Genomic DNA, 15,521 nt, shown 5'->3' on the forward strand with positions numbered 1-15,521 from the left:
AAGGGGGACTTTTATTCTGAAAGCTTGAGAACCGCGTCTGTAGATGATGTAAAGGTAATTATTTCTGATGTTTGATCAGTGTATTATTACTGTTGTGAATCCAAACACATGATCCTTCTGATGTTGATTTCTCTGGCCACTGGTGCTGATTTTAGTGGCTCATTTAGGCTTATAGTATTATTATACATTATTATAATTATTACTGGCTCAAACGGAGCAGAATCTGTGTAATAAATGTTTCATTACTGTTGTATCGGCATGCACAGGTTTAATCTCGGGTTTGTCGGACCTCAGTTTTTCTCTCTGTGAAGAGAAAGAGTTTTACAGATTGTGCTTCAATACTTGAAAAATAAACGTCTCGTGTCAAACATAAGAGATCTTATATTCCATACGAACCCAGAGATTCCTGATAATAAAGAACGACTTCAGCTTCTTCACTTTACACACAAACACACACTTCTTATTAAAGTTAGAAAAGGGATTAGTTAAGAACAGTGAGAGATTTTCTCGTTTGTCGTTTAATGAACATGAAGGAATATTAGACTGCTGTCACTTTAAGAGCTGCCTGCGTCCAGTATAATGTTACACGTGTGTTTTCTTTCTCAGCTGTTTGCTTTCACTGAAGACCAAAATCACTGTTTACTACTTGGGATACTTACAATCAACAGCACAATCTTGTTTGTGTGCGTTTCAAATGTCTTAAAATCACTTGTTTTTAAACAGCAATGCTTAAGTGTGTGCAAACCATACGTCTGTGTGACCACAGCACATCAACATCACGTGATCACGCGACCGGTTAACCGTTAAATCTCCCGCCGCGCCTCCAAAACATTCAAAACAGGAACATGATCCACTTCTGAAAGAGATTTAGAAGTAAAGCACACACGGACCGAGCGTCAGCTCTCTGAATCAGTTCATGAGGAATGAATCTTACAGTCATCAAATGATTCCCATGAACACAAACAATCCACACGTGAACATACAGTGATTCACTTTAATCAAATTGAAAAATAAATTAAAGAAATAGAAAAATGAATGAAACATTCCGGAATGATGAAGCCCAAGGCAGAAGATGGTAGAAAACAAAACGTGTGTGTGTGTGTGTGTGTGATTGTGACAGCGAGCAGCTTAAAAACCCTGGTCTGTACAGGAAACACAGTCCGGACGGATGGAATGATGAAGCACAGGAAGTTCATCTGTACAGCAGAGAGACGCTGGAATCATTGGTACAGTTTAGTGTTCTCAACTAGGTCCTGTAGTGGATCGTGACCTGCTCAGAGTCACATGGCGCACGCTCGGAGCGTCCGGCGGAGGACAGAGACGTCAGAGTCCGAACGCTTCTCCATGAACACAGATGAGACGGACAGAGGAAATGACATGAGATAGAGGACACCTGGTGAAAGATCCCCCAGAATCCTCAGCGTTCACGCAGCGTCCTGACCCTGAGCGTCTCGGCTAGTTCCTCTTCTTGATGTTGTTGTTTGAGGACCGTCTCTGTCTCTGCGTCTGTGACATTTTGCTCCGCGCGACCTCGAACAGTTTGGAAAAGACCTGAAACCAGAGACGTGTGTTAGTAACACACACACACACACACACACACACACACGCGTGATGGAGGTGAAGAGGTCAGAGGTCACGCTCACCTTCCTCGGCGTCCTCTGTGTGAGCATGGAGTGAGAAGAGAGCGAGAGGTTACAGACAGAAGAAGAGTTCAGAGCTTACCTTCAGAAACACTGATCAGAGTCTTCAAACCTAGAGCCGAGTCTAAATCATCATCATCATCATCATCATCATCATCTCATTCTGGGGAAACTACATGATGGCCAATTACAAATGTACACCGTTCGGCTCAAAAGAAATAAAGGTGGGGGTTTATATTGCTAATTCAAGGTAGAAATATAACTTATACTAAGTTCTAATTCAACACAGAGTTAAAATATAAATATAATAAATAAATAAAACCTAAAATATATTAGAAATAGATGACAGCTGTCTTAGAAAGTTTTTACCTGTGATAAAGGGTTTAAATTAAATACATAACATTTAAATATCCATAAAAATAATGCATAAAAAAAAACAGTGTAAAAATATAAAAACGAATTATATTTTTTGACACGAGCCTTATAAAGTTAACTGGGTGTGTGTGTGTGTGGGGGGGGGGGGGGGGGGTTACTTTTTTTTATTAAAAAATTAAATAATGATAATATAATACATACTTAATGTATAATATAAAATAACCAATAATTACATTAAGTTTCTTTGACAGCTGTCTTAGAAAAAAGTATGCCTTCAGGAAAATAGTAATACAATATATATATAACAACCAAGTGAAGATTTAAAACCTTTAGTGAGTCCATCATGACATTCAGAAAGGTCATAATAAAGTTTTTAATACAGCTGGACGGGAGACAGAAGAGAAGACGAGAAGCTGCAGAATAAGCGACCAAAGGACCAAAGACAGACAGAGACAGAGACAGAGAGAGAGAGAGAGAGAGAGAGAGACAGACAGAGAGAGAGACAGAGAGAAAGAGAAAGAGATAGACAGAGACAGAGACAGACAGAGACGGACAGAGAGACACAGAAAGACAGACAGACAGAGACAGAAGCTGGTGGTGATGATGAGAGATACACACCTGCTCCCACAGGGTCAGTGCCAGCCGGTCGATGAAGCAGCCCAGCTCTCTGAACTCTCCGGAGTATTTGACGTAGGTCCAGACGCAGAGCGAGATCAGCGCCAGACCCATCAGCAGGTTACACAGCACCGCCACAGAGCTCACGCCCAGGAAGCCCGTCAGCATCGACGACACGTACATCACCACCATCACAGCAAACAGCGTGGCCGGCGTGCGCACAGCAAAGAAAATGTTCTTCCCGTGGTTGTGTTTGAGGAAGCTGGCGTAGGCCTCGTCGATCTCCTGCTCCAGCTGCTCCTGATAGCGGCCGCACAACTCCTCACCTCCCATCTTCTTCACACCGCAGAACTGACGCACGCAGCTCTGCTTCAGCTCCTCGTGACTGCGCTCCAGATCCACCGGAGACATGTAGGGTCTGTCTCCACCGCACACCTGCAGACGGAGAACACGCGTGTGTCACGGGACAGAGATCATGTGACCAGGTGATCAGGTGAGAGACGTACCTGCTCCATGCTCCTGGTGTACAAGTCTTTAGCTCCTGATACAGCGGCCAGGTTATTAGCTTCAGCCGTCGCCTGCAGCACACACACACACACACACACACACACACACACACAATTTTATTCCTTCTTAGAGAAAAAGGATTTCCAGTCAGGATTTAGACCGTATCATAGTACTGAGACTGCTCTCCTTAGAGTTACAAATGATCTGCTCTTATCATCTGATCGTGGGTGTATCTCTCTTTTAGTTTTATTGGATCTTAGTGCTGCGTTTGACACAATTGACCACAACATTCTTTTGCATAGACTTGAACACTTTGTTGGCATCAGTGGAAGTGCATTAGCATGGTTTAAATCGGACTAATAAGATCCCAATCAGTTTGTAGCAGTGAATGAAAATGTATCATATCGATCACAAGTGCAGTATGGCGTACCTCAAGGCTCAGTACTAGGGCCGCTACTCTTCACGCTTTATGTGTTACCCTTGTTGAAAAACAGCAGCAGGTGCATACATACACTTTTTTGTTGTTGTCGTTTACTCCATGTAGTTCTGAGAGCTGAGGTGCTTATTTAGATTTTCTCAGATGCATCAAGGTAAGTGCGCAAAGGTATCTCAAGTGTGCAAAGTAAGTGCACAAAGGCTCTCTCACACACACACACCAACATGTTTTTATACTTCATATAAATACCAGAATGCCTGTTTTTGCACAGGCCTATCTAAAGGGTTAATGGTGCCACCTGGTGATCAACTGTAAAAATGACAAATTTTATCTCTTCCCAACAGGGAAAACCACCATCAAGAATGCATGATTATATGGTGTCACGGCTTGTTAATAATAACAATGTTGTTAATAATATTTTACATGTCCAAAACTGTGAAAAGTCAAAAAAAATATTCAGTCCACAATCACTTTTTATATTGAAAATAAATCATTTTTTGTGTTTTTCCCCCCAAATCAGTGACATCATTTATGAACTTGGCAATTAAAATTAAATTTGAAAAAAAAAAAAACATTATCTGATACATTTTTACAGCAGTTTAATTTAGTGGATGTTTTCATCCCGAACATAACGAAAGGGTAGTGAATTTGAACGATACACAAGGGTTAACTAAACTGTAATAAATCAAAAAGGATGTTGAATAAATTGAATTCAAACTGCTACAACTACTAATCTGGATCCTTTCATGATTTAGTACAAAAATGCATGAAACTTCGAAAAATGAAAATGTAACAATTTCTTAGAATTGTTTGGCAAACAAAGTGCTGAACAATAGAAGTTTACGGTTTAAATAACAACATGGACTTAAACTTTTGTGATCTTGTGAGATATTCTTTCAAAATAAGGTACTAGATTAAGAAGCACATTCTGTTGCACAATAGATCATAACTTCTTCAGGTTACACTGCACATAACCCATGCACGTGAGAGACTCATCTTTTCTACGAGATGTGAAGATCATGTCTGTACCTGTAACATGGACTTGGGATGCGGCAGTTCTTCACCCTGATAGATCTTCATGTAGGCCTGCGACGGAGAAGCACACGGTCAATCCCAGCATGCATCTGAACCACAGAGACCAGATGGAGAAGTGTGTCTTACTCTGAAATACTGCAGCAGATCTCCACACGTGACTTTAGAGCCGCTGATCTCCTTCTCCACCAGATTCTCAGGAGCCAGGAGCAGCGGCACCAGATTCACCAGCTCCCTCTTGAACTCATCATCGATGTCTGCGCACACACACACACACCAGACACACACACACACACATATATATACACACAGTGTGTTTTGCCGGAGCTTGTGTTCTCTGGTCATCGGCGGGGACTCTCACCCTGTAAGCGGCCGTCGAAGTGTGGGTTGATGGCCACCTTGAGGCCGGGGTGAGGCAGCAGGAAGCAGCTGATCTTGGAGAAGCAGGAGTTGATGTGCTTCCTGACGTTCTGCAGCTCTTCATGTTGATTCTGTTTGACCTGAGAATCACAGCATAGTTCAGCTCATATGATCTGTGATAAGAGCAGGAGAAACCAGATTCCTGCATGTCACATGACCCACCTGCAGCCTCTTCTCCAGGAACTCATTTCCTCCTTCCAGACCGAAAGCGTGTTCGTACGGGTAACTCCAGTCTCGAATGAGAAACATCAGCGACTGCAGACCAACACAGACACACACTCAAACGTGTGCACACTCTCACTCACATGCACACACTCACTGACTCACATTTGTACACACACACACTCTCTGAAACACGCACACACTTACTCTCACTCAATCGATCACTCATGCACACTCACTCTCACGTGCACACACTCTCTCACTCACAGTAGTGCACACTCACTCTTACGTGCACACTCACTCTCACGTGCACACACTTACTCTCTTGCTCATATTTGTGCACACACTCACTCTTACGTGCACACTCACTCACTTTCACTCGCTCACTCATGTGCACACCATTACGTGCACACACTCTCTCGCTCACGCTAGTGCACACTCACTCTAACATGCACACACTCTCACGTGTACACACTTACTCTTTCACTCACGCTAGTGCACACTCACTCTTACGTGCACACACTTTCTCACTCACGCTAGTGCACACTCACTCTTACGTGCACACACTTACTCTCACTCGCTCACTCTTGTGCACACACTCACTGATGCACACTCTCACACATGCACACTCTTACTCTCACTCACAGACACACACACTCATTCTAACGTGCACACACTTACTCTCACACAATGGCTTACACAATCACACACATGCTCTCACATTGTTAAACTCTCCATACCTGGAAGGGTTTGAGGTAGATCTCCTCCATGGCCAGTCGACCGTACTCTGTGAAGAGCTGAAGCAGCAGAAGCACACATTATAATACAGAGAGTATTTGCACACTTGAGTCGCTTCATTCTGGGGTTTTTTTACGCAGTAACATGACAACATCTCAAAGGATTCATGACACAGTGAGAGACACAGAACAGGTCTGACATGCTGAAGATCTAGTGCTGATAATGTGAAGTACACCTGTGACCGCTGTTCATCATTTCATCTTTGTAGAAATATGCTAACAGATGTGACACAGAAAACCACAGCATGTTCCTGCAGATAGATGCAAACGCCATTTAAGTGTGTAAAGGTTTTAAAGCTGAACGTTTAATTTGATATAACTATATATCTATATAACTAAAATAACAAATTTCAAAATTCCATCTAATTGCTAGGCAGATTTGGATATATATATATATAAATATGAATAAAAAAAAGCAACTAAAGACAAACAACAAAATTAATAAAATTGTAATTATTCAAAATATACAAATAATAAATTAATCAAAAAGTGTTTCAAGATATTAAAAACCATAAAAGTATTTCAGCTCTGCCAATCCTGTTTGAACAGCTCTCACATTGTTATTTACAACAGATGATCCCAATTCCAAATAGCCATACAGAAACGCTAAAATAACTTCATACTGATGATCATTTCATTGGTGATCTGTGAAGAATAAATCCGTGCACCTCTACTTGATATTGTGACATTCAGCTGTGTGTTCTCGGTCTCACCTGAAGATGCTGCAGATCGTCTTCTTGAACGTTTTGGGACAGGTTATAGACCTGCACATGAGAACAGGAGCGTCAGGACACTGCGTGTTCTCTCAGCGAAGCACATGTGATGCGTGTCGTACCTGTACAGAGCTGATCATGGTGCTCAGAGCAAACAGTGTGGCACAGTCTCTGATGGTGGACTGACTGTCAAACACTCCCTGTGTGTCCAGGAGCAGCACGGCCACCTGCGCACACACACACACGGTCATGAGTTACTGAGCCAGAACACACACACACACACACACACACGGGTTACTGAGCCAGAACACACACACACACACACACACACACACAGGTTACTGAGCCAGAACACACACACACACACACACAGGTTACTGAGCCAGAACACACACACACACAACCGATCCGATCACAGAATGACTGAAAATTACATCGACACTAAAATAACGTGACCACCTGACACTGGATAATGAGGAAAAACACAAGAAATAAATATAAATAAATATTCATATTAACAATTAATAATAAATATTGATAATCACATTTTAAATAAATAAACAATAGCAATACATACTAAAATGTAAAGATAAATAAAACGATTAGTAGCTAAATGAAAGTTCAATAATAATAAACAATGCATAAAATTATAAATAATCAATAAACAAATAGTAATGCATTGTACATTTAAAATGTTACAAATAATAAAATTAAATAAAATTAATAATGAATAAAACACTAAATAATAAAACTAACAATAATCAATAAATATTAATAAATTACAAATAATAATAATAATAATAATAATGAGTAATACAAATCAATAAGCAATACATTTTAAATAAGCTAATTAAATCATAAGTCAAATTAATAAAAAGTTTAAAAATAAACAATTTAAATAAAACGCTTACTAAAAAATTAAATATTTTTGACTGCACTGTGTGTGTGTGTGTCTGTGTGTGAGAGAGAGAGTGTGTGAGGGAGCTGCTGCAGCTGTGTGTGTGAGAGAGAGAGAGAGAGAGAGAGAGAGAGAGAGAGTGTGTGATTGTGTGTGGCGCTGGTCTTTACCTTGCTGCCGTCTGGTTTCTCCACCACAAACACGTGGCTCCAGGCCTGGATGCCGGTGGTCTCTCGCTCACAGCCGCCCCTCCAGGTGAAGCCGGTCAGCGGCTCGTCGTCCCCCCCCAGCCACGCGTCTGACCCCTGACACACACACACACACACACACACACACACACACACAGACACACAGACACACAGACTGAACTGATGTGTCCTGTATGTTCAGTGTGAGGTCAGTCTCAGATCAACACAGAACATCAGTGTGTCACAGTGAAGAATTGAAGGCCATCAGAGCGGTCAGATCAGATCAGTGTGAGTGAGTCTGTGAGCAGATCACAGGCAGGGGTCACTCGGTAAACACACACATTACAGTGCTTTTATTAATATGCATCAATGATCAAAATTATAATGCATTAATGGTAAACATATATTGTAATATGATGCAAAGATAAAAAAAGGCAACATTAATAATAGATTCAACATTACCTGTGTTCAAATTGTTTAAGCCATTTAACAAGTAAAGAATATCTAACAAGAATGCATTAAATCAAAAGTGCCAGTTAAGACATTTATAACGTTACAAAAGATTTCTATTTCAATTAAATGCTGTTCTTCTGAACTTTCTGTTCATCTGTGAATCCTGAAGAATAAAATGTTTCACAGTTTCCACAGAAATATTGAGCAGCACAACTGTGTTCAACATTGATAATAATCAGAAATGTTTCTTGAGCAGTAAATCATCATATTATTCTGATTTCTGAAGATCATGTGACACTGAAGACTGGAGGAATGATGCTGAAAATACAGCGGAGCATCACAGAAATACATTACACTTTAACACACATTCACACAGAAAACAGATGTTTACATTAGAATAATACTTCACTATTTATACTGTATTTTTGATCAGAAGAAGGCAGCGTCTGCAGGTTTCTGCTGATGAAGGAGCTCTGACCTGGCTGTACATGTATCTGAGCAGGAAGTCCAGCAGGAAGGACTTGCCCTTGCGGAAGGCTCCAGCTACAGACAGCACCACGGCGTGGAGATCCTTCACTCGCTCCTGCAGCAGCATCCTCTCCAGCGCCTCGTCGTCCAGAGAGAACCGGTGCTGCTCCTCGTCAGAGAGGACGATCTGCAGCGCTCCAGACACGTCCAGCCGGGGGTCAGAGGTCAGCTCCGCCCCACAAACCCCTGTGACACACACACACAGCACCGCTCTTCAGAATCCAGCTCACACACAATCACAACAGCTCCAGACTTTCATCTAATCCTGTAGATATCATGGAGTTTTAAAGCACTAATTGTGCCATATATAACACACAAGTGTAGAGTAGTAATTATAATCACATGACAGAATCACATGACTCAGAAACACACGACAAACAAACCTTCAACGATTATAATGCATTACGAGTATATAGACCTATAGAACATAAAATAAACATTTAATAGAGTGTATATAAACTGATGTTTTGGCAGAATATTTTCGGTTATGCCGAAATTTCTGTGGAGCCGGAAAAAATAAACACACACACACACACACACACACGCGCGCGCACGCACGCACACACACCAGATTAACGGATATTAAATCAGCCAAATAGGATTGTGATTTACATAACAAGCTACACAGAACTCAACACATGATCGAGAGAAACATCACAATCACAGCTTCACTGCTGATTTCAGACTGATTTCTGCTGTCAGTGAGATCAAACACTACACACAGATTTAATGAACATGAACTCTAATGAATGAAATCAGACGGATCGCTGATTAAATCATCTCCTCAGGTGATTTTTCAGACTGATGTCATTCACGGATTCCTCACATCACACTCGGCTCTGTTCACACTGACTGACGCCTTTGATTCGATGAATTAATTCTATTATTATTGATTTCTCCGGGGCGCGATCGCTGGCCTCCTCGCGCCTCCCGCCTCCCGCCCAGGACTCGCCGCTCGCGCCGCAGCCGTTAAACGCGCACACGACCGAGCCTCGTCCCGCCGCGCTTACCGTCGTTATGTGGGCTCTCTGTGCAGCTCTGTCCGGTGCGATTCCGGTGCTTTACGCCGCTCTCCTCCGCCATCTTGACCCCCCGTTCAAAATAATCGCACGCGCCTGACTGACGTCACGAGCGCCGCTGCGCGTTCCTTTATCACGGCCGCGCGCGGAGGGGCGCATTCATGTGTCCACTTGCGCGCACATCAGTTCATCACAAATGATCATAATAATAATCCGAGAGTCCTAATGAAGTGTTTCAGCTGTTAATGCTCTTATTAAGAGTTTAGAATCCGCACTGTTTGTATGTTCTGGAACACGTAAATCAGCTCTCACACACACACACACACACACACAGCGCGTGTTTGTATAGTGGTTTTGTTCTGCAGCTGCTGATGTCACTTTTAAATGTTTTCCTGTGTGAGGTCAGAGGTCACAGATCCTCCTCATGTGACTAAACAAGCTGTGTTAAACTGAACTGCTGTTTCACACACACACACACACACACACACACACACACACAGGCTGGTCCTGTAGGGGGCGCAACAGGATTAGAAATCTTTCTATCTATCTATCTATCTATCTATCTATCTATCTATCTATCTATCTATATATCTATCTATCTATATATATATATATATTCTTATTTTCTATAAGACTATAAATAAATGTATACATAAATAAATATGGCATTAAATACACATGGGAATAGTTAAATATAACAATCAATGAATGTAGAATTAAACAAATATGAAACAAATTTAAAAAAAAATGAAAGAAAGTAATTATTAATTACCACACTCAACATCAGTTCCAGCACACAGACTGGAGTGAGTTTGCTGCCCAGGCCACAAACTCTCAGATCAACATTGACACTTACACCGACTCTGTCCTGGAGCACATCAACAGATGTGTGAGCAGACTGACCACACACAAAAAAATTAAAATTTTCCCCAACAGAAGCCCTGGATGAACAGAGAGGTTCGCCTCCTGCTCAAAGCAGGAGATGCAGGCTTCAGGTCTGGTGATGGGGAGACGTACAGCTCAGCCAGAGCCAACCTGAGGAAGGGTATCTGCCAGGCCAAACTCACACATAAACAGAGGATTGGAGAACACTTCAATTCTTCAGACCCCCGGCGTATGTGGCAAGGCATACAATCTATCACAGATTACAAACCACCTATCTCTGTGCCCCCCTCCAGCTCTGCCTCCCTCCCAGACGAGCTCAATCACTTCTATGCTCGTTTTGATCAAAATAATAAGGAGATCTCACTCAAAACTGAGCATCAACCCAGTGAACTGCCTCTCACACTCTCCACATCAGATGTTTACTCCACTCTGTGTAAAGTGAATGGACGGAAAGCAGCTGGCCCTGACGGAGTACCTGGTCGTGTGCTTAAAGCCTGTGCGGAGCAGCTGGCTGAGGTCTTCACGGACATTTTCAGTCTGTCCCTGGCCCAAACAACTGTCCCCGCTTGCTTCAAAACCTCCACCATCGTGCCTGTACCGAAGCACTCCACTGCCTCGGTCCCTAACGACTTCCGTCCTGTTGCACTCACCCCCATCATTGCCAAGTGCTTTGAGAAACTGGTCGCATCTCACTTAAAATCCTGCCTCCCTGCTACACTAAACGCATTCCTGTTTGCCTATCACCACAATAGGCCAACAGAGGACGCCATCTCAACGGCACTTCACTCTGCCCTCACCCACCTGGACAGTCAAAACACACATGTGAGATTGCTGTTCATAGATTTCAGTTCTGCATTTAATACGGTAATCCCCTCCAAGCTGATCTCCAAGCTCAGCCATCTTGGAATCAGCACACCCATCTGCAAATGGATTCAAGATTTTCTGACTAACAGACCTCAGTCTGTTAAGTTAGATAACCTCTCCTCCTCCATCATCACCCTGAACACTGGAGTGCCACAGGGCTGCGTGCTGAGCCCTCTCCTGTACTCCCTATTCACCCATGACTGTGCTCCTGTTTATGGCTCCAACACCTTAATCAAATTCGCAGATGACACCACGGTGGTAGGTCTGATCAAGGATGACTATGAGTCAGCCTACAGGGATGAGGTGCAGCACCTGGCTGTGTGGTGTGCCACCAACAACCTGGAACTAAACACCCAGAAGACAAAGGAGATCATTGTGGACTTCAGGCGGACTAGGAATCATGCACACACACCCATCTACATCAACGGAGCTGTAATGGAGCGTGTGTCGAGTTTCAAGTTCCTTGGCATCCACATCTCAGATGACCTTACCTGGTCCCTAAACACCTCCACCCTGGTCAAAAAGGCACAGCAGCGCCTTTACTTCTTACGGAGCCTTAAGAAAGTTCACCTGAGTCCCAGGATCCTTGCTGAATTCTACCGATGTACCATTGAGAGCATACTCACAAACTGCATCTCAGTGTGGTCCAGCAATCGCTCCGCATCTGACCGCAAAGCACTCCAGCGGGTGGTGAAAACTGCTCAACGGATCACTGGCACCCAGTTAACCTCCATCGAGAACATCTATCAGAAGCGCTGTCTGGGCAGGGCAAGAAACATCATCAAGGATGCCTCTCACCTTAACCATGGACTCTTCACCCTCCTTCCATCCGGCAGGCGTTACAGAAGCCTACGCTCTCGAACTAGTAGACTCAGGAAGAGCTTCTTTCCTGAGGCTGTGACACTCCTGAACACCACACCACCAATCTAACCTGCACCTGCTCTTTTACTGCACTGGTCACAGTACTTCACATACATGTATTGCACTACTCATATTTTGCACAGACTGCACATGGTTAAATCCATTACACTATAAACTGTCTAAAGCTGTTACTGTACAAGCACAGTAAACTATTTCTACAAAATATAATCATTGCACTACTGTTTTTTTGCATATAATACATTGTTCAACAATACTTTTGCACACTCATTCAACTGTATTTATTAGCACTGTTCTCACGTTCCTGCTACTCATAATGTATATATAATCCTTCATTGCTCTGTTCATAATGTACATACAATCCCTACATTGCATTCATATTTATATTCTGTATATACTCTGATCAGTACTGTATATAGCAACTCCACTGTACATTCTGTATATCATAAGCTTTACTTATTCTGCACTTGTATGTATATAAAACACTGTTTTCTTGCACTTCTGGTTAGATGCTAACTGCACTTAATTAGCTCTGTACTTGTACTCTGCATAATGACAATAAAGTTGAATCGAATCTAATCTAATCTAATTAAAAATGAATTGTCTTTGTTTTATCAAGCCATTTATTCATTTATTTTAAAACTTTGAAGGTTTGTTCCTCCTAATTTCACACGTTTGAAAACCTATTTAAATCGAAAAAATCTATGAAAGAATAACAAATAAATATAAAATAATTCAAATAAATTAAAAAAAATATATATATAGCAAATAATGTATAAGTAATTATTCAAGTGTGTGCTGCAGTCATGACGAGTCAAGGCGAGAGCAACATAGATCGCGAATCATTTGAGTCCGTTCTGGAATTCCTAGCGGGTTCGCGATTCATTTGAGTCAGTTCGGGAGTTCAAAGTGGGTTTGCGACTCATTTTAGTCAGTTTGGAGTTCGAGCATGAATCATTTGAGTCAGTTCGGGAGTTTCGGAGCGCGAATCATTTGAGTCAGTTTGGGAGTTCGGAGCGGGATCGCGAATCATTTGAGTCAGTTTGGGAGTTCGGAGTGGGATCGCGAATCATTTGAGTCAGTTTGAGAGTTCGGAGTGGGATCGCGAATCATTTGAGTCAATTTGGGGATCGCGAATTATTTGAATCAGTTCGGGAGTTTAAAGCGGGATCGCAAATCATTTGAATTAGTTCGGGAGTTCGGAGCTGGTTCGCGATTCATTTGAATCAGTTCGGGAGTTCTTAGCTGGTTCGCGATTCATTTGAGTCAGTTCGGGAGTTCAAAGTGGGTTCGCGACTCATTTTAGTCAGTTTGGAGTTCGAGCATGAATCATTTGAGTCAGTTCGGGAGTTTCGGAGCGCGAATCATTTGAGTCAGTTTGGGAGTTCGGAGCGGGATCGCGAATCATTTGAGTCAGTTTGGGAGTTCGGAGTGGGATCACGAATCATTTGAGTCAATTTGGGGATCGCGAATTATTTTAATCAGTTCGGGAGTTTAAAGCGGGATCGCAAATCATTTGAATCAGTTCGGGAGTTCGGAGCGGGTTCGCGAATCATTTGAATCAGTTCGGGAGTTCGGAGCTGGTTCGCGATTCATTTGAGTCAGTTCGGGAGTTCGGAGTGGGTTCGCGAACCCTATGGTTCTATATAGAACCCCAATGAACCCTTTTTTCTAAGAGTGTTGTCCAGTGTTGGGCATTGAGCGTTATTGGTGTTAAGTAATCAACAAAGTAATTGAGTTACTTTTTGAATTAAGTAACTAGTTACTATTTCTTATTAACTAGCACAATACTGGTCCTGAGACACGAACACAGACTAATGAGGTCACAGGTGACAGCTGAGATAAAGAGAACAATATCTGATTGGCTGGAGCAGATGAAACCAACCAATCAGGACGCAGCGTGGGCTCCACATGTGTCAGAATCACTGTTACAGAGAAACATCTGAAGCAGCAGCTCCTTTCATATGTTCTTCATGCAGCGAAGAAGAATCCAGATCAAACTAAACCAGGACAGCGACTGCCAGCTGAAGACGAGTCTGTGTTGAGAAGGACCTGAGGTTTGATCCAGAACAGTAACACAACCAAAGTTATCTGCTCTTTTTAAATCTTGTTACATGTTTCAGAGAACACTCAGATGTAACATTTCTCTAATGTTCATAATAATCAAATGGAACGTTCCTTTAACGTTCACACAACCAAGAATAAAAAAAATAAAAAACTTTATTGGAATGTGTACAAAATGTTTATAGATCATATTTTTGTCGTTAGCTGTGTGTGCAGTAATTCCTGACACTCTGTGATCTGTATAAGAAATGACAGAAAATAAAAAGAATAAAAGTGTACTAATTATATTTTTGATTCTTGTTATTATCTGTTTTCACCTGTGTTCTGTTTGTGCTTCTGATCCTCGTATGTGTGAACACACCTGGCAATAAAGCTCTTCTGATAGTAATGATATTAGAACAGAAAGATTAAATGTAGATTTATGTATTTGGATTTCATAAAAAATTTCCATTAATTTAATATGATTCATATTTGTCAGTCACATAAATGTAAATGCATGATGACCAAGTTTATATATTTATCATAAATATATCCAGTTTTATTCAATCTTATACATTTTCATTAAATATTGCTTATTTAACATGTAGCTATATTTTAACATTTACTTTTGACTCAATAAATGTACAGTAGCTGTATTAGCAATGAACAGATTAATGCTGATTCTATTTAAATAAATGCATTTAAAAATATGGATATTTCACTAAAATCAAATGGATAATAATAAAATATGCCATGATTTGTCAACTGCAGAAATCTGACCGGTTTCATTTCCCTGTGACTTACATTAGGCCTAAATATTTTAACCAAATTTTTTTTTGTTTTTTTTGTAGAGACAGACAGGAGAACTAAAGCCAGACTCCTGCTGATCCAGATGGACCTGTGGAGATCTTCATTTCCTGAAGGACCGCTGAGTGTCCTGAACACACACACACACACTTACACTCTCACTGACACACACAGACACACACACACACACACACACTGACAGAAACACACATGCATGCACACACACACACACACACACACACACTGACAGAAACACACAC

At 41.7% G+C, this 15,521-nt stretch overlaps 1 protein-coding gene across 2 annotated transcripts; it reads right to left on the bottom strand.

Annotated features, from left to right (window-relative positions):
- Nucleotides 1–980: 980 nt before the first annotated feature.
- On the bottom strand, nucleotides 981–9,950 carry LOC128021930 (atlastin-2). Of its 2 annotated transcripts, XM_052609025.1 has the most exons (14): nucleotides 9,775–9,950; nucleotides 8,715–8,950; nucleotides 7,766–7,900; nucleotides 6,820–6,924; nucleotides 6,698–6,748; nucleotides 5,928–5,984; nucleotides 5,188–5,280; nucleotides 4,967–5,105; nucleotides 4,735–4,862; nucleotides 4,603–4,659; nucleotides 3,137–3,208; nucleotides 2,634–3,065; nucleotides 1,644–1,658; nucleotides 981–1,551 (listed from the first exon to the last, which is right to left on the bottom strand). In XM_052609025.1, the coding sequence occupies exons 1-14, from the start codon at nucleotides 9,845–9,847 to the stop codon at nucleotides 1,456–1,458; spliced, it is 1,689 nt and encodes a 562-aa protein (XP_052464985.1). In that variant the 5' UTR covers nucleotides 9,848–9,950; the 3' UTR covers nucleotides 981–1,455. The 2 variants fall into 2 exon arrangements, with proteins under 2 accessions (XP_052464985.1, XP_052464986.1); XM_052609026.1 differs by lacking the exon at nucleotides 1,644–1,658 and having other exon boundaries at nucleotides 9,775–9,939.
- Nucleotides 9,951–15,521: the final 5,571 nt, after the last annotated feature.

The sequence above is a fragment of the Carassius gibelio genome, chromosome A11 (genome assembly GCF_023724105.1).
Source record: "Carassius gibelio isolate Cgi1373 ecotype wild population from Czech Republic chromosome A11, carGib1.2-hapl.c, whole genome shotgun sequence".
Classification (NCBI taxonomy): Eukaryota; Metazoa; Chordata; class Actinopteri; order Cypriniformes; family Cyprinidae; genus Carassius; species Carassius gibelio.

What these genes read in the sequence shown, in the direction of transcription:
- LOC128021930 (XM_052609025.1), bottom strand. Translation starts at nt 9,847, where the DNA reads ATGGCGGAGGAGAGCGGCGTAAAGCACCGGAATCGCACCGGACAGAGC. An exon ending in CCATGATCAGCTCTGTACAG is followed by an intron (nt 6,749 to 6,819) that starts GTACGACACGCA and finishes TCTCATGTGCAG; the next exon opens with GTCTATAACCTGTCCCAAAA. An exon ending in ATCTGCTGCAGTATTTCAGA is followed by an intron (nt 4,660 to 4,734) that starts GTAAGACACACT and finishes TCTCCGTCGCAG; the next exon opens with GCCTACATGAAGATCTATCA.